At 37.5% G+C, this 23,951-nt stretch overlaps 1 protein-coding gene and 1 non-coding gene across 2 annotated transcripts; both read left to right on the top strand.

The window, feature by feature from the left end:
- Window positions 1-1,935: 1,935 nt before the first annotated feature.
- On the top strand, window positions 1,936-22,441 carry Depdc7 (DEP domain containing 7). Its single transcript, XM_076844326.1, has 9 exons — window positions 1,936-2,008; window positions 13,532-13,922; window positions 16,774-16,901; window positions 17,702-17,891; window positions 20,300-20,511; window positions 21,342-21,484; window positions 21,669-21,794; window positions 21,897-21,975; window positions 22,248-22,441. The coding sequence occupies exons 1-9, from the start codon at window positions 1,936-1,938 to the stop codon at window positions 22,439-22,441; spliced, it is 1,536 nt and encodes a 511-aa protein (XP_076700441.1).
- LOC143393342 (U6 spliceosomal RNA) lies at window positions 18,844-18,950 on the top strand. The gene has a single exon (XR_013090629.1). It is a non-coding gene; the product is annotated as a U6 spliceosomal RNA (small nuclear RNA).
- Window positions 22,442-23,951: the final 1,510 nt, after the last annotated feature.

Below are 23,951 nucleotides of genomic sequence, written 5' to 3' on the forward strand. Positions count from 1 at the left end.
AAAGGGATGAAAACTTCCTTTCACATTATAAACTGACTGTGATACTTGTTAGTTTTGAGAGGAATACTTTCAGTGCTTCCTAAACATTAAATTTACAAAAGTATTGCTGATGTGTGTGTATGTGTGTTTCTAGTGTTGGGGTGCAAACATAGGGCCTTGCACATGTGGGGCAAGCATTCAACCACTGAGCTACATCCCCAGCCTGAAGGTGATTTTTTTTTTTTTTAAAGCTCTCGATTTCAATGAAGACAACAAGCAAAAGTATCCACTACATGCCTATACTACACAGATATTAAAAGAAATCTGAGAGGTTAAAGTATGCTTCCTGCCCTGGACAATATTTCAATTTTGTTAGGCACTCAAGATGTATTTGTGCTGAAATAATTAGAAAGTAAATATACCACTGGGGACTGAATAGTACATTTGAATAAGTGCCATAAATGATAGAGGGAATGTATCAGGCAACCTTGAAAAACATGTGATGAAGAAGTAGGATAGGAAAGGGGTTAGGCCACCAGGTTTCATTAAACATAGAGAAGAAATCCTAGTATTCCAGATGGGGTAGGCAAGGATAGCAAAAGCTAGTAGAAAATTCCTTGAAATGTTACATAAAGTATCAAAATGGTCACTGAGGTCACCTGCCTTTTTCAAAAGGCCAAGATTTATTTTCCACAACTGGGCCACTTTTTTCCCCCTCCTAACCAGTACAACTACACAGTATTCATTTAGTCATTGTCCCGAGCTGAATCTTCTCTGTGAACAGCAGACAACAGAGAAATTACAAAGAAAATTCCCTGAACAGAAGTGAGAACGGGTTTTATATCCACCAGGGGGAGACCACATTAAAAGGTGCGAGCAGAGTTGGCAACCTTTTTTAACGCTTTTTTCCCTCATGCAGCAATTATCCCTCATGTCCCACCCACTAAACCTAAATCCCTAAGGTCACAGCTTCTTACTATGTATTCTCTGAAACAACTACATGTAAGGTATTTTTCTAACAAGCAACGAACTTCCATTTAAATACCATGCTAATTTATACCCAGACCCCACACACGCATCCTCCTGTTAGTTTAATGTGTACCAAACGTAGAAAATCACTGCAAAAAGCAAGTATCTGGCAATTGGGTTATTGGTCTTTTAGGTCATCTTTTCAGAGGTGCTCCAGCACTGAACCCCTGGATTTCCAGCCTCAACTTCCCAAGTAACTAGGGTGCTTTCCTTCAAGAGCCTTTCCTCTCCTTTCCTGTTTTTGCTCTAACCCTTCTTTTCCCACAGAAAACCAGGTCCCTATTCACCTGACCCTGAGTTACTTTGGAATCAACACAGATTCCTTTGGCAGCCAGCCCCATGGTCTTTAGTTGCTGCCCTCCTGTGACCTCTAGACATTGCTCTCCTGAGTCAGGATTTATTTGTTCTTAACAGGGAGGGAATGCATGAAAAACTCAATGCATTTATTACCATGACGTAATCTTAAGCATTTATATTCCAGGCCCAATTGCTAAGTGCCGAACAAGGATTGGTTCGTGTAAACCTCAGAAAAAGTTCGGTGAAGTGGGTACTAATTACTACTCCCGCGTCCCAGGTGAGGACACTGAGGCACAGGGAAGTGAAGCACTTGCTGGATCCTCGAGGCAAGGCATTGCGCAATGTGCTTTGAATCCAGCTGGTCTGGGCCGTGGCTCAGGGCCGGCGCGGATTCACAAGGATCCGCCCAGTGAAACGCTTTACCTGGCCGCGGCTTTCTCGGTGGCTGGCCCGAGGCCTCTTGAGCTGAGGCGCCGCAGGTTACATGCCTCCCCCAGGAGGCACGTGACGAACAGGGGGCGGGGCCTGATGGAGCCCCGCCCCCGTCTAGTTAACTGGCCGCACTTAGCGCGGGCGCCCAGTGAGCCGAGCGGCGGCGGTCTCCGAGGTCGCGTCCCGGCAACCAGGGCCATGGCCACCGTGCGGGAGAAGGCGGCCGCGCTGAAACTTTCGACTTTGCACAGTCCGGCGCAGAGGCCTCCCGGTAAGTGCCGAAGATGCCTTCGAAGGGCGGCGAAGGCTGTGGTCCGCGCGGGGCGGGTGCCGGGTGTGGGACGTTCAGTCGCTCGCGCGGGTTCCGCGGGCTTGGTGAGCCCGGCACAGCTGTGTCCGGGGCGGGCGCCCTCGCGGTGCGGGAGGTTCCCCTCCGCTGGTGGAACCGCTCCGCGCGTTGGTCTCCGTGCGGGCTACTTGCCAGGCACCGGCCGTGGGTGTCGCGGAGAGGCCCCTCGTGGTGAGGTTGTGTGGAATTTGGGAATTTCTTTGGTCCTTGTCTCGAGCACATACCTGACTACACAGTAGTAGTAGACCTTTCTGGGAGTGATGAGAATTTTCTGTTATAAGTTATCCAGGCAAGATCTTGGTCTTAATGGTATTTTTTTTTTTTTTAACATTTTCTGTGTAAACAGTACTTAAGCGAATTGAAGTTTTGGTCTTTTTTTTTTTTCTTTAATAATTACATGACATTAGGAGATAAGATGGTGACTTCTGCCACTGTAGTTTTGGGTGGGTTGGTTTAGGATTTTTGTTTCTTCAGATGTTTTAACAAATGAACAGAATCAGATGATCGGCTCTCAAATTTTGACCCTAACATATCTACAACTCAGTAAATAGGGTGACTCAGATGACTCTTAATGATATTCAGATAACACTTGGCTTTTTTGAGGGGGGCACGATTCCTCTTTCAGGCCAAGTGGGTGCATCTCAGTGGCCCCCCTTTCTTGTGTTTGACATACTAATTAATGCTCCTTTTAATCTTCAAGATGCTAATGATGAATTGTGATAGAGAACAACTTTTCATTTGTGCTTTCCTAAAACAGATTATAATATTAACCATATTCTGCTCCCACTTAGAGGAATAAGGACATAAGACTATCTTTTTGATTACATTGTGAAGAGAAGGAAAACATTAAAATTCAGGAATTTAAAAACAAATAATATTAAAATAGTTTTGAGACAGCATTAGGCTAGGAGTGAATTAAATTTTCCAAATTTCACCTGATTCAAAATATGGTGCTCCATGTCTCCTTTAACTGCTGAAATGTCAATTCTGGGCTTTAGGCGTTTTTGAACAAGTTCTTAGATGGTGTGAGGGAGTATGTATTCAAAATTGAAGCAGGTGACATGCTAGTTAGTGGATTTTTGAATCACAGAGAAAGGCCACTGTCTTCTACACCAGGTGCAGTGGGCAGTTATGGGCTCACTGCTTGTTCTCATTTGTTTTGCTAGCTGCACCTGGAATTTCTACTTGTTAGCATTTGTTAATCCCTCTTCCACCCTTGAGTTAGTTGCCTTTCCTCAGTCCTAGTGAGCAAGGAGCTAAGGATTCTTGGGTCTTTGCCATTCCCTGTGTGCTCTGGCAAGCAGCTTTGTACTTTTCCTTCTCCACAGATTAGTAACTCTTTAATACCTTGAGGGCTATAATAACCGATGACTTGATTTTTGTAGAAGAAATTAGGTTTATATGCTAACCTTCAGCCAGTACTTCAAAGATCCTTGTCTTCTAATATAGACATACAGGAAAGTGGGATGTTATCTTGTCATCCCTTTATGATGTAACCTAATTCTTTGAATTTGCCTGGTATCACTTTCCAGGGAGCTCAAAGTACTTCCCATATGCTCCCATTAATCTGTGTGAATTAAATAGGGGCCATTGCTTAGCATATCTTAAAATTGCTTTTGTTAGCAAAGGTTTATTTTGCATATTTTACCTGTTTGCAGGTAAAGTGATAGAGTGCTTGCCTCTTTTCAGAGGCAGCTTCAGCATATCTCTAATAACAAGTAGGAGAAAGAAATTTTGAACTACCAAAACAAATATCCAGTAAAAGTGTTGCAATCCTAATATCAGTAGTATAGGAAGTTGTTGTTTTTTTTTTTTCTCCAATCACAGATACCAGTTTTAACGCTCTCAGATACAATTCTGCTTACATTTGTCTGTTTTCATGAAGTTTGGGTTATTGTCCAATAAATGTAGTTCTTTCCTTTGTTTTTTCAAATTCTGTATTGTTTTAAACTCCTGAAAAAAATGGTTCTTTTTGTTTTTGGTTCTGGGGATTGAACTCAGAGACACTCAACCACTGAGCCACATCCCTATTTTGTATTTTGTTTTAGAGACTAAGCCTTGCTTTATGTCTTGCTTTTGCTGAGGCTGACTTTGAACTCATGATTCTCTTACCTTCTGAGCCACTGGGATTACTGGCATGCACCACTGCACCCGCCATCAAAAAAAAAATGCTTCTTAAATACAATTTTCTGCTGTCCTTCTTTTCCCCCCTTCCTCTCCCCTCCCATCACTTATACGTGACTGCATGACCAATGTGATTCTGCAACCTGTACACTCAGAAAAACGAGATTCTATCCATCTGATTCGAATGTATGATATGTCAAGATAATTGTACTTTCATGTGTAGCTAATTAAAATAAATTTAAAAATCCAAATAGAGTTAGTATAAGACACTGTACTCTGAGCCATATTTTTCTTAGTGATAAGCAATGATTTGTCCTAAGCATAAAATAAGGTTTTTAGATGCAATGTAAATTTAAAAAAATGTAAATTTGTTTTCCTCACCTTCATAGAACTATAATATAAAACTCATCTTAAAAAATAAAATTTTCTTAAATTCAGAATGGTTTAGGATTAATAAATTTATTTGAATTCCTTCCAGAGCTTAACATCATTACCCAGGTGGAAGAAGGTAAAAATTAAGTTCCTTGGGGAAGGGGGGACTGTATCCTGAGTTCAGAGAAAGGAAGAGGAAGAGGGTACCTCCTTTCTTTCTTTTTTTTTTTTTTTTAATAAATATAAAACTTTATAATAGACTTACAAAAAATCATAGTTAGTACAAAGAGGGCTGGGGTTGTGGCACAGTGATAGAGTGCTTGCCTAGAATGTGTGAGGTACTGGGTTTGATCCTTAGCACCACGCAAACATGAATAAATAAAATAAACATATTGTGTCCATCTACTAAAGAAAAAAGTACATAGAGTTCCCATATACCCTATACTTAGTTTCTTTTGTTATCTTACATGAGTATGGTCCATCTGGTGCTTTAATGAACCAATATTAACACATGGTTATGAACTAAAAGGTCCATACTCAGATTTTCTTAGTTTTTCCCAGTGCCCTTTTTCTCTTTCAGGATCCCATCCAGGATATTACATTGCATTGAGTTGTCATACTTTCTTAGGCTCTTCCAGACTGCCCCTCAACATTTTCTGTGGGTGTGTTTCTGGTATTTGTACCCAGGGATGCTCTTCCACTGAGCTATATCCCCAGTCTCCTTTTTTTAGTTTGAGGCAGAGTCTGGCTACATATCCAGGCAGGGCTGGCTTTGAATTTTCAGTCCTGCTTCAGCCTCCCGAGTAGCTGGGGATTTTATGCATGTGTCTCCTTTTTTAATGAAACATCTGTTCATTGCCGTACACTGTTAGCCACATTAACATATCTTATCTCATAACCCTCACAGTAACTCAGAGAAGCAGAGTGACCTCTTCTTGAAAAAGCAACATCAGTTTGCCCAAGTTCATATTATTAGTAAATGATGGACTAAAGAGTGGAACACAGGTCTCTGGGACTCCAAAGTCCATGCCAATCTTACTCTTTATATTCTTAGCACCCAGCACTGTGCCTGCTGTGTTAGCACAGTTGTTTACATCTGAACAATATTGGGTCAAACCAGGCATTCATAATCTGGGCACTATTTGACATATTCTTCGTTGTGGGAACTGTCCTGTGCATTGTAGCATATTTAGTAGCATCCCTGGCCTCTGTTCATTAAATGCCAATAACACTATCTGCCCCATTGTGATAACTAGAAATGTCTCTAGACATGCCCTGGGAGGGTTAAATGATCCATTGAGAACGACTTCATAGTGCTTCTTTAAAAATACTTTTATAAACTGGGCACAGTGGCATGGACCTGTAATCTCAGTGGCTCTGGAGGCTGAGGCAGGAGGATCTCAAGTTCAAAGCCAGCCTTAGAAATAGGCTCTGAGCAACTTAGTGAGATCCTGTCCTAAAATAAAAAATAAAAAGGGCTGGAGATGTGACTTAGTGGTTAAGTACCCTTGGGTTCAATCCCCTGTACCACACGCACAAAAAAAGCTTTTATAAAAAGAAGGGGAGGAACTCTACCTTTTTTTTTTTCCTTAGGGTGTTCGGGATTTAGCTCAATGGCAGAACGCTTGGCAAGCATACACAAGGACCTGGGTTTGATCCCCAGCACTCCCCTTCAAATAAATGTTTTTAGTAGTTAACAATAATCTACAACTAATAAATATTCATTGACCAGTTGTTTTATGTTGTGGTCCTTGGCCTCTGTAAAGCAAAATATCTATAAATTATAAGGAAAATTGAAAGAAATAGGGCTCTAACTCACTGTTTATTAAAGTTTTATGGAAAAAGGATGAGTTATCAGAATTTTTTTAATTCAGTCTAAAGCCTAAGAATATAAACTAGATTGTTATATGCTCATTTAGAGATAGTATATTTTGGAAATTGTGTGCATGGTTACCTTACACTGGAATCCAGTTATACTTATGCATTGATCATCTGAGGATTTAATATAATCTCACCATTGAAGAAATTATAGAATTGTTTACCCTAAAGTAGTTTTTCACAGTAAGACTAGAGCTGTTGACTGCATGGATCATGGATGGTTGATGTGGATTATCTCCTTCTAACTTTTTTTTTTTTTTTAAGTACTGGGGATTGAACCCAGGGTGCTTAACTGCTGAGCCATATCCCCAGGCCTTTTATTTTTTATTTTGGGACAAGGTCTCACTAAGTTGCTTAGGGCCTCACTAAATTGCTGAGGCTGACTTTGAACTTGCATCCACCATGCCTGGCTTCTTTGTAACTTCTGAGTGAGTGTAATTTCTTGACATATCTGCTTTATAATTTGAGTTTAAAGGGATTAAAAGTAATAACTTGACTATTTAGTGTGCATTCTAGAAGTGAAGATAATTAGTATTTCACATACATATCAGGGTTCAGTATTTTCTGGGAAATTTAACTTTATTGTTGGTAAACTTTTTTGGATAGCGTCCACGTTTGTGTGAAGGACAGGTCTTGTTTTTTCAAGCAGATAAAGATGAAACTGCTGAAAAAGCAAGTAAATGATTAACAAGTCTAGATTTGATCTAGTGTTTAAGAGCATATTATGCTAGAAATCTAGTTTAAAAATAATCTCTGAAAATTTTATTAGACCACTTTCTGAGTTTTGTGTCTAGTAAGGTGAAATTTGTCCCCCTGTTTAATTTCTTACCTATTGGTTTGTCTTTTTTCTATTTTGGGGGGGGGTGTTGAGTCGGGGGCACTCAATCATTGAGCCACATCCCCAGCCCTATTTTGTATTTTATTTAGAGACAGGGTCTCACTGAGTTGCTTAGGGCCTCAATAAATTGCTGAGGCTCACTTTGAACTCGTGATCCTCCTGCCTCAGCCTCCCAAGCCCCTGGGATGACAGGCATGTGCCACCTTGCCAAGCTTGGTTTGTCATAGTCTATCTGGTATCCATGGTCTGTATCTAAATGCACAAGTTACAACTTCAGTCTTTAAATTTTTATAAATCCAAGTAGTGTAGACCTGAAACCAATCTTGAACACAGGGTTCAATTGTTATGTCAGTAGATGAAGAAACCAATTTATAGACATTAAATTTCTTACCCAGGATTATGAAGCTGTTTTCTAGACCCTTAGATTCCACTTGTCATGATACTTTTAGAAAATGCTTGGGGCTGGGGATGTAGCTCAGTGTCCCTGAGCTCAATCCCCAGTATCGCCAAAAAAAAAAAAAAAAAGAAAAAAAAAATGCTTGACCATCTATTCATAAGAAAACCTCAAGATGTAGATAGTGATGAATTTTAATGAGTTATCCACCTCATATGCAAGTGAGGTTTGTGGACAAGCTGAAGCTTAGATCCTGATTGCTAGACTTAACAAAACATTCATTCTATATTTCTGATCTCTTGAATCCTGTTTAGAAATCACAGTAAGTCATTTTCCTAGGCTGTGGGGTGCTACACTAATATTCATTTCAGCTCTTAGATGATGATAAGTACATATTAGACCAGCATGTGGGGAATCTATATCCAACTTGTGAAGTCAGCATTTAAAAAAAAAAAAAAAAAAGGTTATCCTGGTGTGGGTTTTGGCACATTTACTTGTCAAGTCCAGGGTATGTTATGAACATGTATGAACATGAGCTAGTTTGGGTCTGTGGGTGGTGATGCTTGAGGGGAAATATTCCAGATGCAAAGGTTGGGAATTAATAGTCAATGAGCACAAAGGGGACCTGAAAGGGCTGAATTGTATCATGCCTGAGGACTCTGGGAGCATGTGGCTCACAGGTACCCACTCTTCTGCTCTAACCTGTTCTTTAATCTTTTTATACAGTGTTATCCAACCCAAAGAACTTCCTGATTTCCCACATTTAAGCCACAAACTTATATGGGGGAATTTATTCTTTACCTCTTAATTCCCCTATAAATACTACCCTTTTTCATGTCATTGAGGCTGTGTTTTCCTCCCTCTCAACTCCCTTCAGTTGTTTTATTAATCTCAAACTAATAAGTGATTTTGCCTTATCTTTTATGATTTGTATAGCTCAGATATTAAGACTGTGTGTTTCATCTTTAATATTATCACTAGCCCAGCCAGGTATGGTTGGTACACAGCTACTGGAGAGGAAGAAGTGGGAGAATAGCTTGAACCCTGGAGTTCAGGACCAGCTGGGCAACATAGTAAGACCTATCTTTTTTTAAAAAATCATTAGCCTAGAAGTCTGTTTCACTGGACCTAAAAGGGAGTCTCATAGTTCCAACTTGGAATCTTGTCTGTCTTCCTGTCTTACCCCTATGTACTGGAGATAGTATATGTTACCTTATTTTAGGAGTTGTGGCTGTTTTTACATATCTTGGTTAAGGATTCAGATCCTAGAGTTGTTTTGTTTCTTCTAATCTTTTTGGTTTTCTTTCTTTCTTTCTTTTTTTTTTTTTTTTGTGATGCCAAGGATTAAATTTAGGACCTCACACATGCAAACCAAGAAAGTGCTCTACCACTGACCTACATCTCTAGCCCTTTTTATTTTTTATTTTGAGACTGAATCTTGCTAAATTGCCAAGGCTGAACTCGAATTTGCAATCCTCCTGCCTCACCCTCTCTAGTCACTGATATTCTAGGCATGAGCCACCATGTCCAATTCACTCTTTGGTTATCTTAAAATTGTTTTACTTAATCCTACTGTCAAGGAAAGAATACTTCCAAGTCTGTTTATCTAGTGTCTGACTTTTTTTTTTTAAATATCTTTTTAGTTTTATTTATTAATTTATTTATATGTGGTGCTGAGAATAGAACCCAGTGCCTCACACATGCTAGGGAAGTGCTCTACCACTGAGCCATAACCCCAGCTCCCAAGTGTCTGATTTTTTTATATATAATATTTAAACACTATGAAAAAGCTAATGTATTTGTTAGCTGTATATCTAAAGGCAAGTTTATTTAACTCACTGAACCTCAATTTCCTCAAAATAGAATTGTTAATAACTATTTCACAGAGAAATATTTCCAGATTAAATGAGAGAAGACACATCTATCATATTCTGCATACTCAAATGTTAATAATGATACCATGAAGATTTGAAAAAAGACTAAAGTACGAACACTAAAATCATTTAAATCTGTTATAACATCTGGTATTTTAGAAAATTTAGAGTATTAGCTGTTAATACTTTTTGTTTAGTTATCATCATTAGAGGCAGTACAGCTACTTCTGAGTTTTGGATACCAAGAATGACTTGGACTTGAGCTAGGTGCAGTGGTGCACACCTGTAATCCCTGTGGCTCAGGAGGCTGAGGCAGGAGGATCGAAAGTTCAAAGCCAGCCTCAGCAAGTCCCTAAGCAATTTAGCAAAACCCTGTCTCAAAATTAAAAAAATGAAAATAAAAAGGGCTGGGTTTGTTCTTCAATGGTTAAGTACCCCTGGGTTCAGTTTCGGGTGCAAGTGTGTGTGTGCACACACACACAAAGAATGACTTGGACTTGATGTTCCATCATATGCTTGATTCTTTCTATCCTCCTGCCTCAGCGTCGTGAGCCACAGGGATTATAGGTGTGTGCCACTGCACCTAGCTGAATAAAGTAGGACTAAATACAGTAATTAATATAGTTCTAGCTTGATATATCTAGTTATTTTCCACAATTCAGGTTTTGTTTTTTGTTTGTTTCTTTGTTTGCTATCAGGGATTGAAGCCAGGGGTGCTTAACCACTGAGCCATATCCCTAGCCCTTTTTAATATTTTATTTAGAGATAGTCTCAATAAATTGCTGAGGGTCTCACTTAGTTGCTGATGCTGGGTTTGAACTTGTGATCCTCCTGCCTCAGCCTCCAGAATTGCTGGGATTACAGGCAAGCAATACCCTTCCAGCAAACAGTTCAGTTCCTGAAACTGCTCACATGATATTTGGAAGACTGGAAATAATTACTTCATTCTTTGATGCTGATTGAGGAATTAACTTCAATTTTAAAAGATAATTAAAATAATATTGCTGATTATTTTAAATAAATATAATAATATATAATAAATAATAGGTGGTAAATTGCCCATCTACTTTTGGTATTGAAATAAACAGTCACTTTGTTATTAATTTTCATAGTAAAAATGTTACTTTTTAATTGCTGGTAGCTACAAATTTATTCGATCAATGAATATAGTATAATGACTCAGCACATTCTTTGTTTATTGTTACACAAGAAATTAATTCCAAATGGCTCACTTAAAATTGGTGGTTTTAGGGCTGGGGTTGTAGCTCAGTGGTAGAGTGCTCGCCTCATACATGGAAGGCACTGGGTTCGATCCTCAGCTTCACATAAAAATAAAATAAAGGTATTGTGTCCATCTATAACTAAAAAAAAATTTTAAAAAATGGGTGGTTTTACCTGGGCATGGTGGTGCACATCTGTAAGCCCAGAGGCTTGGGAGGCTGAGACAGGAGGAACCCAAGTTCACAGCCAGCCTCAGCAATTTAGCAAGGCCCTAAACAACTCAGTGAGACCCTGTCTCTAAATAAAATACAAAATAGGGCTGGGGATGTGGCTCAGTGGTCAGGTGCCCCAGAGTTCAATCCCGGGTACCCCTTCACCCCTTCTCAAAAAAAAAAAAAAAAAAAAAAGATAACTTTAGGATCTGAGAGCATAGCTCAGTGGTAAAGCAGGTACTTAGCATGTGCTGGGTTCTGGTTCAATCCCTAGTATCCCCCCGCCCCCGCCCAAAAAAAAAAAAAAAAGTCTAAAGAGTGTTAAAGCCCTTTAGGAACTTATGTTTTCACCATACACATCTATTTCATTAAACAAAAACAGGAAGATGATTTCAAGTAGCAGTTAATTATAGGTCTCCTTATTCTTTACTATTGTACTGATATATTGTTTTCCTTTTTAGACTATTCAAATAGTCTAAACTTTACTACTACTTTGTCAAGATATCCTAAAAATAAAGGAAGTAGTATGCTTAACAAAAATGGGAGCTTAAATTAGAATCACTGAATTTTCAGAGCATCACTGAGAAGAGTAACAAATAGGGCCTTCTCTGTGAAGAGGAGGAGGGAGGGTGAGGAGTGGGCAGCTAGCAAGGGTATGATTAGCCATACTCGGTTCCATTAGCTTACTGAAACCCAAAGCCTATTTTGTTTCCTTTTTTTTCCCCACAGTTTTCCATATTTTTATTGGTGCATTAGAATTGTATATAATGGTGGGATTTGTTGTCATATATTTGTACATGCACACAACAATATGATTGTGCCAGTATCACTCCCCAGTATTTCACTGTTTTCTTTTTTAAAATTTCTTTTTGACAGTAGAATTCACTTTAATACATCATACATAATGGAGTATAATTTCTCATTCTTCTAGTTACACATGATATAACAATCCCATTGGTCATTTAGTTACATGGTTACACATGATATACAATCCCATTGGTCGTATAGTTATATATGTACACAGGGTAATAATGTCTGATTCATTCTATTATCCTTCCTACCCCCACTTTGTTTTCTTTTTTGATTCCTTTTCTTCTTTGCAGTTTTACCAAATAATATGTTTATGAAGATGAAGAAAAATAGGAAGCTTGGAAACAAGCCTTTTGGAAACTTGTTTTCTTTCCTTTGTGTTTGACTAAAATCTTGCCTTATTTCTGTGCTCAACCTGTCTTTGCAGTAGGATGTAAGCTCCTATTGGGCAGGAGTAAATCTTTTTTGTTGTAGTTGTTTGTTTTTTATATTATTTTTTACCCTGCTTATTACATATTTAAGTCATAAGTCTGCATAATAGGAAGCTTTAGAAAACTAGTTTATTCCTGCAACCTGTGTATTTGATTGAAAAATCCTTCAGAGTCATAGACCATGAGTCGATTCCAGCACTACCTCTTTCAGTAATGTCTGGAAGTTGCAGCTACCTTCTCTGAATATGTTTTCAGTCTCTCACACAGAGATGATATCTGCCACCTCAGGTTGTTACTGGAGATCAGATAACTTACCTGAGGCACATAGTGAAGTTCCTTGTGCATAAGTGGTAAGTGCCCCAACTCTACTTGGTCTTCTCCTTCCCCCATCTCACATCCTTCTCCACTCCCTCCTTAATCTCAATTCCTGCTGTCCACTCCCTCCACATGCCAGGCTGGTCCCATAGACCTCTTTCTGTCCTAGCAGAATACACGTCCTCAGGGCCTTAGTTCTTTCTTTTCTGTCTATTCTTCCCCCAGCTTGCTTCCTACTCAGACATAAGATTACCAAAGGTCTTTCTTTCTTTTTTTTGCACAGGGGATTTAACCCAGGGGGGTGTACCACTGAGCCACATCCCCAGCCCTTTTTTGTTATTTATTTTGAGACAGGGTCTCACTGAATTGTTGGGGGTTGGGGGTATCTCAGTTGCTGAGGATGGCCTTGAACTCGTGATCCTCCTGTCTCAGCCTCCTGAGCAGCTGGCATTACAAAAGTACACCACTGTGCTGGGCCAGAGGTCTTTCCTGACATCTCATTTAAAGTATCATTCTCAGGCTAGGGATGTGTCGCAGTGGTAGAGTGTTTGCCTTGCATGCATGAGGCCCTGGGTTCAATCCTCAGCACCACAAAAAAATAAATTCAATAAAATAGCATTCTCTTCTTAACTGCCTTTTTCTTTTTGGTGCTGATCAAACACTTATGATATATCATCTGTATCTTCCCACAAAGTCTAAGTCCACAAGAACAGGGACTTTATTTTGTTCACTGTCACATGCTAACACAGAGAACAACATTCAGTATATAGTAGGTACTAAATTTTTTTTAACGAATTATCATCAATAACAATATTTCAGCAATAAGATGCCCTAATAATTTCTCCTTATTAGTAACTTTGGAAATTGCCACTTTTTGCTTAAGGATTGTTCAGACCTTATTGCAAATGAACAAAGTACTAATTCTCAGCTTTTTTTTGTGTGTGTGATCATCTCCCCTCCCCCCCCGCCCCCCCAGGTTTCAGTGTGGCCCAGAAGCCATTTGGAGCCACATATGTATGGAGCAGCATTATAAATACTCTTCAGACACAAGTGGAAGTAAAAAAACGAAGGCATCATTTAAAAAGACACAATGACTGCTTTGTGGGTTCAGAAGCCGTAGATGTCATTTATTCTCATCTAATTCAGAATAAGTACTTTGGTGATGTAGATATTCCTCGGGCCAAAGTGGTGAGAGTGTGTCAGGCACTTATGGACTATAAAGTATTTGAAGCAGTTCCAACCAAGGTCTTTGGAAAAGACAAAAAACCTACATTTGAAGACAGTAGTTGCAGCCTTTATAGATTCACAACAATACATAACCAAGACAGTCAGATGGGCAAAGAGAACAAAGTATATTCACCTTCCAGGTTGGTATATAATGATGATAGATTATCATGGGAATGTTGGCAGGATTTTGTCTACTTTTTTATGAGAGAGTGACTGACTATATATTACTTTCTTAAGCATAACTTGGCTAAGTATGGATCTGAAGATGTATTTGATAAAGTACAGTGAAATTTTATTAACTTGGTTTCTGCTAAATATAAAATATTTAAGAGATACCAATGAATAGACTTTGATTTTTCTCAAGTTATAGGTAGTGGGGGAAAAAAAAAAGAGTTAAAAATTTTATTTAGAAAGTGGCCTGAGGATTGGAGATGCAACTCAGTGGTAAAGTGCTTACCTAGCAAATGTAAGGCCCTGTGTTCTATCAGTGGCACTTCACAGAAGAAAAATAAAGATGGTCTGAGAGAGAGCTGGAGTTGTGGCTCAGTGGTAGAGCACTTGCCTAGCATGCATGAGGCGCACTGGGTTTGATACCCCCACCACATAAAAATAAATAAATAAAAATAAAGTTAAAGGGGAAAAAAAAGTCTGAGAACAGAAGGAGAAGGCAGGCAGGGAGACACCCAGGCTGTAGATATCACTAGAATCCAGAAAATGGAAGAGGTGAGAGTGAAAGGACATGTGTGAGAGTGCCAAGGCCTCTTGTGACTATTGAGGAATTTGTTGCTTTTTTTTTTTTTTTTTTTTTTGGTGGTGGTTGTAGATGGACACAATATCTTTATTTATTTTTATGTGGTGCTGAGAATTAAACCCAATGCCTTTTCCATGCTAGGCAAGGGCTCTACCAGTAAGCTACAACCCCAGCCCCTGTTTGTTTGTTCTGGAGACAGGGTCTCACTTGCAGTGTTGCCCAGGCTGGTCTCCAGCGATTCTCCTACTTCAAGGATGTGCCACTGTGTCTGGCATATTAAGGAATTTGGACTTGATCATACAGGTGTTGGGGAGGCCACAGAAAGATTTTTAGCACGGTGAGTTTATATTTTAGGAAGGCTGGGGATGTAGTTCATTGGTAGAGCACTTGCTTAACATGAGCAAGATCCAGAGTTTTATTCCCAGCACCAAGCAAAAAAAAAAAAAAAAGAATAAAATAAGGAAAGGTGTTCCTGGTAGTTACATGGCAGCCTACTAGGGATAGCTAGTTAGGAATTTATTACAGTACTGTAGTCTACAAAATTGAGGGGGGTGTTGAGCTAAACAGCATGGGGGGAAAGAGAGGTTCATTTAAAGAGACTGGGAAGATCAGAATTGTAGAACCTAGTGGCTGAATACATAATGAACTTAGTTATGAAGTACAACAGTTTTACCTTTCCCTTGTATTCTCAGCTAAACTGCAGAGATTTCAGTGTAATTTGAAGCTCTCTTGATTCAGATCTGACCTAAAGTCAGAGTTTGAAAGTTGACTTTCAGATATTTTTTTTTTTGCCTCTGTATCTAAAATATTATATCGTTTACCTCTGTATACAAAAAGGAAATATGAGGTGGGGCCCCACTTTTTGGATGCAGTCCATATGCTTTTTTTGAGACCACTGGGTCAGACATGTTTAGGAACTTCGGAGATTTTAGGAATTTTTTAATTTTTTGGGGGGGGTTGGGGGGTTACTGGGAATTGAACTTGGGGCACTAGACCACTGAACCACATCCCCAGCCCTATTTTGTATTTTATTTAGAGACAGGGTCTCACTGAGTTGCTTAGCACCTCACTGTTGCTGAGGTTGGCTTTGACCTCACCATCCAACTGTCTCAGCCTCTCAAACCACTGGGATTACAGGTGTGTGCCTTTGCACCCAGCAATTTTAGGACTTTTAAAAATACGTATATTATATAACACCCCTAGAGGGATATGGGACAACAAACAAAGCATATTAATAATTCTGTGGTAAACAAAGGAATGTTCATACTATCTGGGATAAATAAAAGCTATGATAATCTCAAGATAGGGTTTTTTGGTTTGCTTTTTGTACTGGAGGTTGAACCCAAAAGTACTCTACCACTGATCTATATCCTTGGTCTTTTTCATTTTTTTGTTTTGAGGCAGGGGCTTACCAAGTTGCTGAAGCTGGCCTTGAACTCTGATCATTCTGCCTCAGCCTTCTGAGTCATTAGAATTATAGGCCTATACCCAGAATAGGTTTTGTGAACATAAGAATGCTGAATACACTTTTTGACTTTTTTTTTTTTTTTTTTTGGTACTGGGGGTTGAACAGGGGCACTTAACTTAACACTGTGCCCATCCCCAGCCTTTTTTATTTTGAGATGGGGGTCTCACTAAATTGCTGAGGCTGCCTTTGAACTTGAGTCCTCCTGCCTTAGCTTCCTGAGCTGCTGGGATTAAAGGTGTGTACCATCATGCTTGGCAGGCTTTTGATTTTTAAAAGTTTCGGTTTCAGAATTACAGGTAACATATTGTAGCTCTATATTTGGAAAATAATGAGCACTATCCACTGAAGAATTCCCAGGAATAAAGATAACTAATTAAAACAGCATAATGATTCCAGTTATATTTTATTATGTTTTAAAATTGGTGACTAAAATTTTAGTCATTGAATCATATCCAAAGAATTTCATAGAGTATACATATTTCAGGCTTGAGAAAGAAGGTATTTTTAAAAAACATTTTTATTAATTGTTCATGGACTTTTTATTTTATTTACTTATTTATATGCGGTGCTGAGAATCAAACCCAGTGCCTCACACATGCTAGACAAGTGCTCTACCACTGAGCCACAACCCCAGCCCCAAGGAGGTATTTTTTTAATTTTATTTTACTCAATCCTTAGGATTTGCATTTATTGCATTTTTGGTGTGAACTTGCTAGAAACTTTGTTCTGAAATACTGAAATGTTTCTGTGGGTATACCACATTTGATTTTAGTTATGCAGATGCATTGTTTAAGTCATCTGATATCAAATCGGACAGTTTGGAAGACCTATTGGAAAATCTGAGCTTAAAGCCTGCTAACTCCCCGTGTGTGAATATCTCTGCAACCTTGTCTCCACAAGGTAAGCTACAGATGAGTAAAGTAAGAAATAGAAGACTAACTTCAAATAAGTTATTTAAAATGTTTCAGTCTTGACCTTTATTAGAATTTATTCAAAGTGCTGAGAAAGAGCATACTATGTATTAAAGCCATTTATATTACATTTTAACAGAAGTCTATTATCTTTAACAAATACATCAGTGTTAAAACTCTTGAACACTGACTTTTGTCCTATCAGCTGGCAGAGGTTCAAATCTGAGATGTTTTGCATGCATATTTTTTACTTAAAATATCCTCTCAGATATTTTCTTTCCCCAAGGTTTTATTAGGTTTAGGTTAAGTAAAAAAAAATTGAAAATTACATTAAAACATTAACAAAATTCTTATGCTCTTCCTTGTGGCAGTGAAAAGCAGCCTAATGACTTTGATTTCCACCCTCCTTCCCCCATCCTAGTTATGGAAACCCTGAGTGGGATAATCAGCCAATAGTTTCAAACCAGTTTTTAGATTGAATGAATCATTCTTTCTTCCAGAGTTCTTATTAACATGTTATATGACTTGATCCCTTATCTCTGACAGATTGCTTTATATAGTACAAAGAATGAAAAGAATTCCTGTCCAAAGTCTATTCTCCTACACTCTAAACAAATCTTGGATTGTTTTACTTTGTTATAAGAAAGCACTTCAGAAGGTTGACTTTTTCTTTATTTCTTCTTTTTTTGGCCACAAGTATTCTAGCTTAGACCTGTGGAGACAGATATTGTGCTGAGCATATAGTAACTATTAATTGTTACCTTTCATCTTGTATTTTTTCCTGTGTAGTTATTAACGAAGTGTGGCAAGAAGAAACAATTGGGCGTCTACTACAACTTGTAGACCTTCCACTTCTTGACTCCTTACTCAGACAGAAAGATGTTGTACCTAAAGTTCCTCAACCCAAGAGGCAGCCTGACATGGTCAACAGCAGTAACTATCTGGATCGAGGGATTCTCAAGGCCTATGGTGACTCTCAGTATGTGGAAACACATGTAATAATTTCAGTGGTTATAGGTTGTTTATAGATGTGGTATTCAGATAATATTTTGAATTGTATCCAGAGGGAATCACTTATGCATTGCCACTCAATATTATTAATGTTTGAGAAAGAACAAAATTTTAAAAAGATTTAAATTTATTTATTTATTTGGTACCAGGGATTGAACCCAGGGGCACTCAACCCTGAGCCACATCCCCATCCCTTTTTATTTTTTGTTTTGAGACAGGGTCTTGCTAAGTTGTTTAGGGCTTTGCTCAGTTGCCGAAGCTGGCTTTGAATTAGCAATCCTCCTGCCTCAGCCTCCTGAGCCATTAGGATTACAGGTGTGCATTACCATGCCTGTCTTAAATTTGTTTTTTTATATTCATTTTGTTTCACATACAACTTGCACATCAAATGAAGAAAATGATTATGCTCCATCTTTTTTGTTAAAATGTAGGGCTGAATGGTCTCAAGGTTCCTCAAAGGTTTCTGGAGCAAAATGAACAAATTTGAAAAATTCTTGGAATTCTTGACTACATATGCTTTAATGTTCCTCTAGAATGCCTGATAAACATTTATTTTCTAATTAACTTGTTATATTAAGGAAATATAATGAGCCGGGCATAGTGGCACACACCTGTAATCCCAGCTACTGGGGAGGCTGAGGCAGGAGGATAGAGAGTTCAAAGCCAGCCTCAGCAACTTAGCAAGGCCCCAAGTAACTTAGTAAGATCCTGTCTCAAAAACAAAGCAATGGGGCTGGATGTGGCTCAGTGGTTAAATGCCCCTGTGGTACAAAAAAAAAAAAAAAAAAAAAAAAAAAAAAATATATATATATATATATATATATATATGTATATGTATGTATATATATGTATATATAAAAATATATATTATTATATATATAGTATATATATAAAACATATATTATATATATATAATGAAAGTGCTCGCTTCAGCAGCACATATACTAAAATTGGAACAATATAGAGAAGATTAGCATGGTCCCTGCGCAAGGATGACACGCAAATTCGTGAAGTGTTCCATATTAAAAAAAAAAAAAATATATATATATAAAATGAAAGTAATTCTCACATTTAGCTACAATTCTGAATATAAATCTTAGGGCTCAAAGGCTTAACTTCAGGTGCTGAAGGAATTGAGTTTTTTTTTCTTTAAGGAAAAGGTCTATATTCTTTATTACTTTGAAAATAAATTCTGCTTTTAGCTGGGGACTGAACCCTGGGGCAACTTACCACTGAGATATTCCCCCAGTCCTTTTTTAAATTTTTGAGACAAGATCTCGCTACATTTCCCAGGCTGGTGATCTTCTGTCCTAGCTTTCTGAGTCACTATGATTACAGGGTGGGCCACTATGCCTTATTAAGGTTATTTTATTTTTAATTATTTTGCCTTAGCAGATATTTTTGCAGTGCAGTTAAGAAGATGGAGATGTTTGAAAGGAATACAATTTATATTTTTAGAACTTCCTTAGTTGTATATTCCAGTAAACTATTAATATAATTAATTGAGTTTCAAAAGGTAGCTTAAAACCATAGGTGAAAAAGTTAATCCCAACGTATTAGTTATTAAACTTTGCCTATGTAATAGAAGCTTATTCTACAGCAGTTTAAATTGTTTTTCTTCAACCTAAAGTAACGTGAAAACACTTTATAATTACCTTAATTTTTATATAGAGAATCAGAATTTGTGCTAAAGCAACCTTAAAGATCATCTAGCTACATTTTATAAGCTTGATGATACTCAGAGAGATGAAGTGACCTGGTATAATTTACCTGGGTCATGGCAGAATTAGTTGTTTTCAGTCTATGGCAATAGAGAATGGGATTTTTTTAACTGTATATATTAACAAATAGAATATCAAGTATTAGTCATTTTAGTCCATGAAATGTAATTTTCTTTTTCTGAAGTTACCCAGCTGGTATTATTAGACATGTAATTAATAGTTATTTTCAAACTTTATCTTCCTTTATTTTATCCTAGCCAAAGTGAGAGAAGATAGATCATATATAGCTCAGTAGTGAACTAGGTTGTATTGCAAAAATACTGCTTAAGGAGTCAGGTCCAAGATCTAGTTCTACCAGGGGTCTGAGCAAGTAAGTAACTTGGGATTCCTGAGTCTACACTGGAGATGTAAAAAGTAGAGTTTGAATTTTGATGTAATAGATAGTTCATTTTGGGGATGGGAGAGGAAGACACACTAAGCTAATTTTTAAATAAAAATCTGTGATATACAATTTAGCCACATATAAAGATAATTTAACACAATTCTTAAGAGTATAGAAATATATCCTGGTTGCAATGCTTGAAATGGCTAGTAAATTAGGTACTGTGTGTATTTGTTATTCTTTGCTGTTTAAAGTATTCCCTTCTTCCCCAAGGGAAGATGAGTGGCTTTCTGCTGCGATTGACTGCTTGGAATACCTGCCAGACCAGATGGTGGTAGACATAAGCAGAAACTTTCCTGAGCAACCAGACAGAACAGATGCAGTGAAAGAACTTCTGTTTGATGCCATTGGCAAATTTTACAGTAGTAGAGAACCACTATTAAATCACTTATCTGATGTCCATAATGGAATTGCAGAACTCCTTGGTAAGTAAGATCATCCTGGATTCTAGGCTTTATCTTCTGGAGGAAATAGGAAAAATTGAATCATTCTCAAAATTAGTCCCCAAATACTTCAAACTAGGAATGGATCTGTAATAATGCGTGAAAAGTATGTTTGTTCTAAAAGTAACTCATTTGGATAGAGGCTTTAACAAGCTCTAAAGTTATACAGAAATTTCTGGTTGCCACGGGAGAATATTACTTTTGCTGGAAGCTTAGGTACAAAACAGCATTCACTTTGGAAGAATTATCAGCACCTTCATCACCACTCCCACCCCTCAGTATGTTCAAAATGGCAACTGCTCTGCTTTCTACCAGTAAGCCATCTTATTCCATGTCTTGTTGAAAATAAATTGGGAGGCTAAGGTTGTGGCTCAGTGATAGAGCACTTGCCTAGCATGTGTGAGGCACTATGTTTGATTCTTAGCATGGCATATAAATAAATAAGTAAAATAAAGGTCCATCAACAACTTTAAAAAAATTGGGGATTTCAGAGAATCCCTTCTATTTTTCTCAGATGGTAAAGTTGGATATATCAGTATCATACATATAATAAAGAAAAACAAGCTGTTCTAGAAAATCAGGAGTTAGATTTAATGCCCTAGATTATATGACAAGGATTTAAGGTATTAGTTGTCAATTTGAGGAAAGGCTGCCTTTATGGTATTGTTCATTCCTTATAATTCCCATTCTTGTTTTTGCTTTCATAAATAATTTGTAATAAGTGCTGTATTTAGCTTATACTATAACTTTTGGTCCTTTAATATAGTCATATTTAGTCAGTTAAAAGCAGTTTTCTTTTCATTTTTGTAAAGTAAATGGGAAGACTGAAGTAGCATTGGAAGCTACTCAGCTCTTTCTGAAGCTTTTGGATTCCCAAAATAGAGAAGAATTTAGAAGGCTACTGTATTTCATGGCTGTTGCAGCACATCCTTCCGAATTTAAATTACAGAAAGAAGTAAGTCTTTTGTCTAAATGTTAACTGTATTCCATTATCCTTAATATTTATGAGACCCATCTGTCAGATTATTCCATCCTCAGCATCAAGTATGCTGAAGTGGATAATAGCTATCATTAGATAATACTTCCTTAGTATTCAATTTTTTAAATATGTAATTATAGGCTGTGTTTTATTTTTATAGAGTGACAATCGAATGGTTGTGAAAAGGATATTCTCAAAGGCTATTGTTGACAATAAAAATTTGTCCAAAGGCAAAACTGATCTTCTGGTACTCTTTTTAATGGATCACCAAAAAGATGTCTTTAAGGTAAAACTCTGATAGTAATGAAATTGAGCTTATTTGTAATGGATTACTTATGCATAGCTTAAACTACATTTTAATAATATCTTGATGTTCCTTCTTTTTAAGATTCCTGGAACTCTACATAAAATTGTTAGTGTTAAACTTATGGCCATACAGAAAGGAAGAGATCCAAATAAAGATGCAGGTAATCCAAGAGATTATTTTTACAGTCTTCTGGAGACAAATTCTTGGTATTTATTTGAAAGTATTTTGCTATAAGTAGTTCATTTCAGCTAAATTCTAAACAGTGTCAAAAAGCAACTTGCCCAGAGTCAGTCGACAGTATTTATTCTCTTCAATGCATTTCACAAAATGGGGAAGAAACGCATAAATATAAAAATATTGTTTGACTTTTCCAGTTAAATCTGAGGAAGAGAGTCATTAACTGAACTTTTTTTTTTTTTTTTTTAACTTAAGGGTATATTTATTGCCAGAGAATTGATCAAAGTGACTATTCCAGCAGTACACAGAAGACAACCAAAGATGAGCTGTTGAATTTACTAAAAACTATTGATGAAGATTCAAAACTGTCTGCCAAAGAAAAGAAGAAATTGTTAGGTCAATTCTATAAGTGTCATCCAAACATCTTTATTGAGTATTTTGGAGACTGAGTTTCTAATATATGTTATCTATTTTAAGAATAAATTATGTATCTTAAAGATCCAATCAACATTTGTAAATTTGATTTCTATATAAAACTGTACTTAATAAATTTTTTTTATAACCTTGTGTGTCAAAAACTTAAGTTATTGGTTAGATGGTGTAGTGCTGTTGAGTACTGGCATCTCTTAGGTAGTTGGTTTATAGCTATTATGCCCAGTGCTTTATAGAACACCATAGGGATTTAGATGATGCCGCAATCCGGCTAGGCAAAATAACCGGGAGGTGACAAGCAACTTGAAGGTTGAAGCAGGAACTGCTTTATTGCGGGGGAACTCAGCAGGAACTGAGCGGACACTCAAGGTAGCAAGAGCCGCTTTATTGCAGAACAGCAGAGGTACATATACCTGATTACACACAGCTTGACTCAGTTATCATCTAGATACAGCAGTCAGCCAATAAGGAATTCCCACCATCTTAATGGCTTGGTGGCGTTGCCTCACAAACCACTCCTCCTGGCAAACTGCCAGGCGCCATTTTGACTTGATTTGCGGTCCCCAACAAGATATGACAAGTAGTGTTTATATAAGAATGTACTTAAAAGTGAAAAAGTCTGTAATTACAAATTAATAGACTAGTATGACTTGTGTTTTAAATGATATTCCTTAAAGTTACAAGATAGAAGAAACAGTCTATGATAAAATGTATTTGCTTATTACCAATAAATTGTAGACAAGCAAAAAAAAATCAGACCACCCTAATATTTCTGAAAACATCTACTTTTAAAATATTTTTTTTAGACATTGATGGACCTTTATTTTATTCATTTATATGTGGTGCTGAGACTCAAACCCAGTGCCTCACACATGCTAGTAAGTGCTCTACCGCTGAGCCACAATCTCGGCCTGAAAACTTCATCTTTTTAAACTTCTTGTGGGAGATTTCAAACAGAAATGTGGGGAGAGTGGAATAATGAACTTGCCCATGTACCCATCAACCAATATCTACAATTGTCTACTTCTGGCCAATTTTTCTATTTCCTCACCCATTGCCCCCAACAAATTTCAGATATCTCACTTCCTGTTAAAAAAAAAAAAAAAACAACTTCAGTGACTATGACCAAAAGATAAGAACATTTAAAAATAACCACAATGTCATCTTCACTCATACAACTGTAATTTTTATTATCAAATATGCATTTAATGCTCAAATTTTCTGATGATCACAAATGATTTTGACAGTTTGTTCAAAGAGTGAAACAACATCCATAATGTGCTTCTTAAGTTGCTCTTTGTTGGTTCTCCCTCCCTCCATCCTCCTTTTCCTTGTCTATCTCTCCTGTCAAATAAACCTGGTCATTTGTCCTTGAGTTTCTCACAGTCTGGATTTTGCCTAGCCTGTCCTTTATCATGTTCCTTTGTGTCCCATATTTCTTATTAATTGGTCACTAGAGCTAAAGTTTTTAACAACTTTTTAAACAAGTTCATGGTTATTCTGGAGCAACTGTCACAATGTATTTGA

This window comes from Callospermophilus lateralis, chromosome 2 (assembly GCF_048772815.1).
Source record: "Callospermophilus lateralis isolate mCalLat2 chromosome 2, mCalLat2.hap1, whole genome shotgun sequence".
Classification (NCBI taxonomy): domain Eukaryota; kingdom Metazoa; phylum Chordata; class Mammalia; order Rodentia; family Sciuridae; genus Callospermophilus; species Callospermophilus lateralis.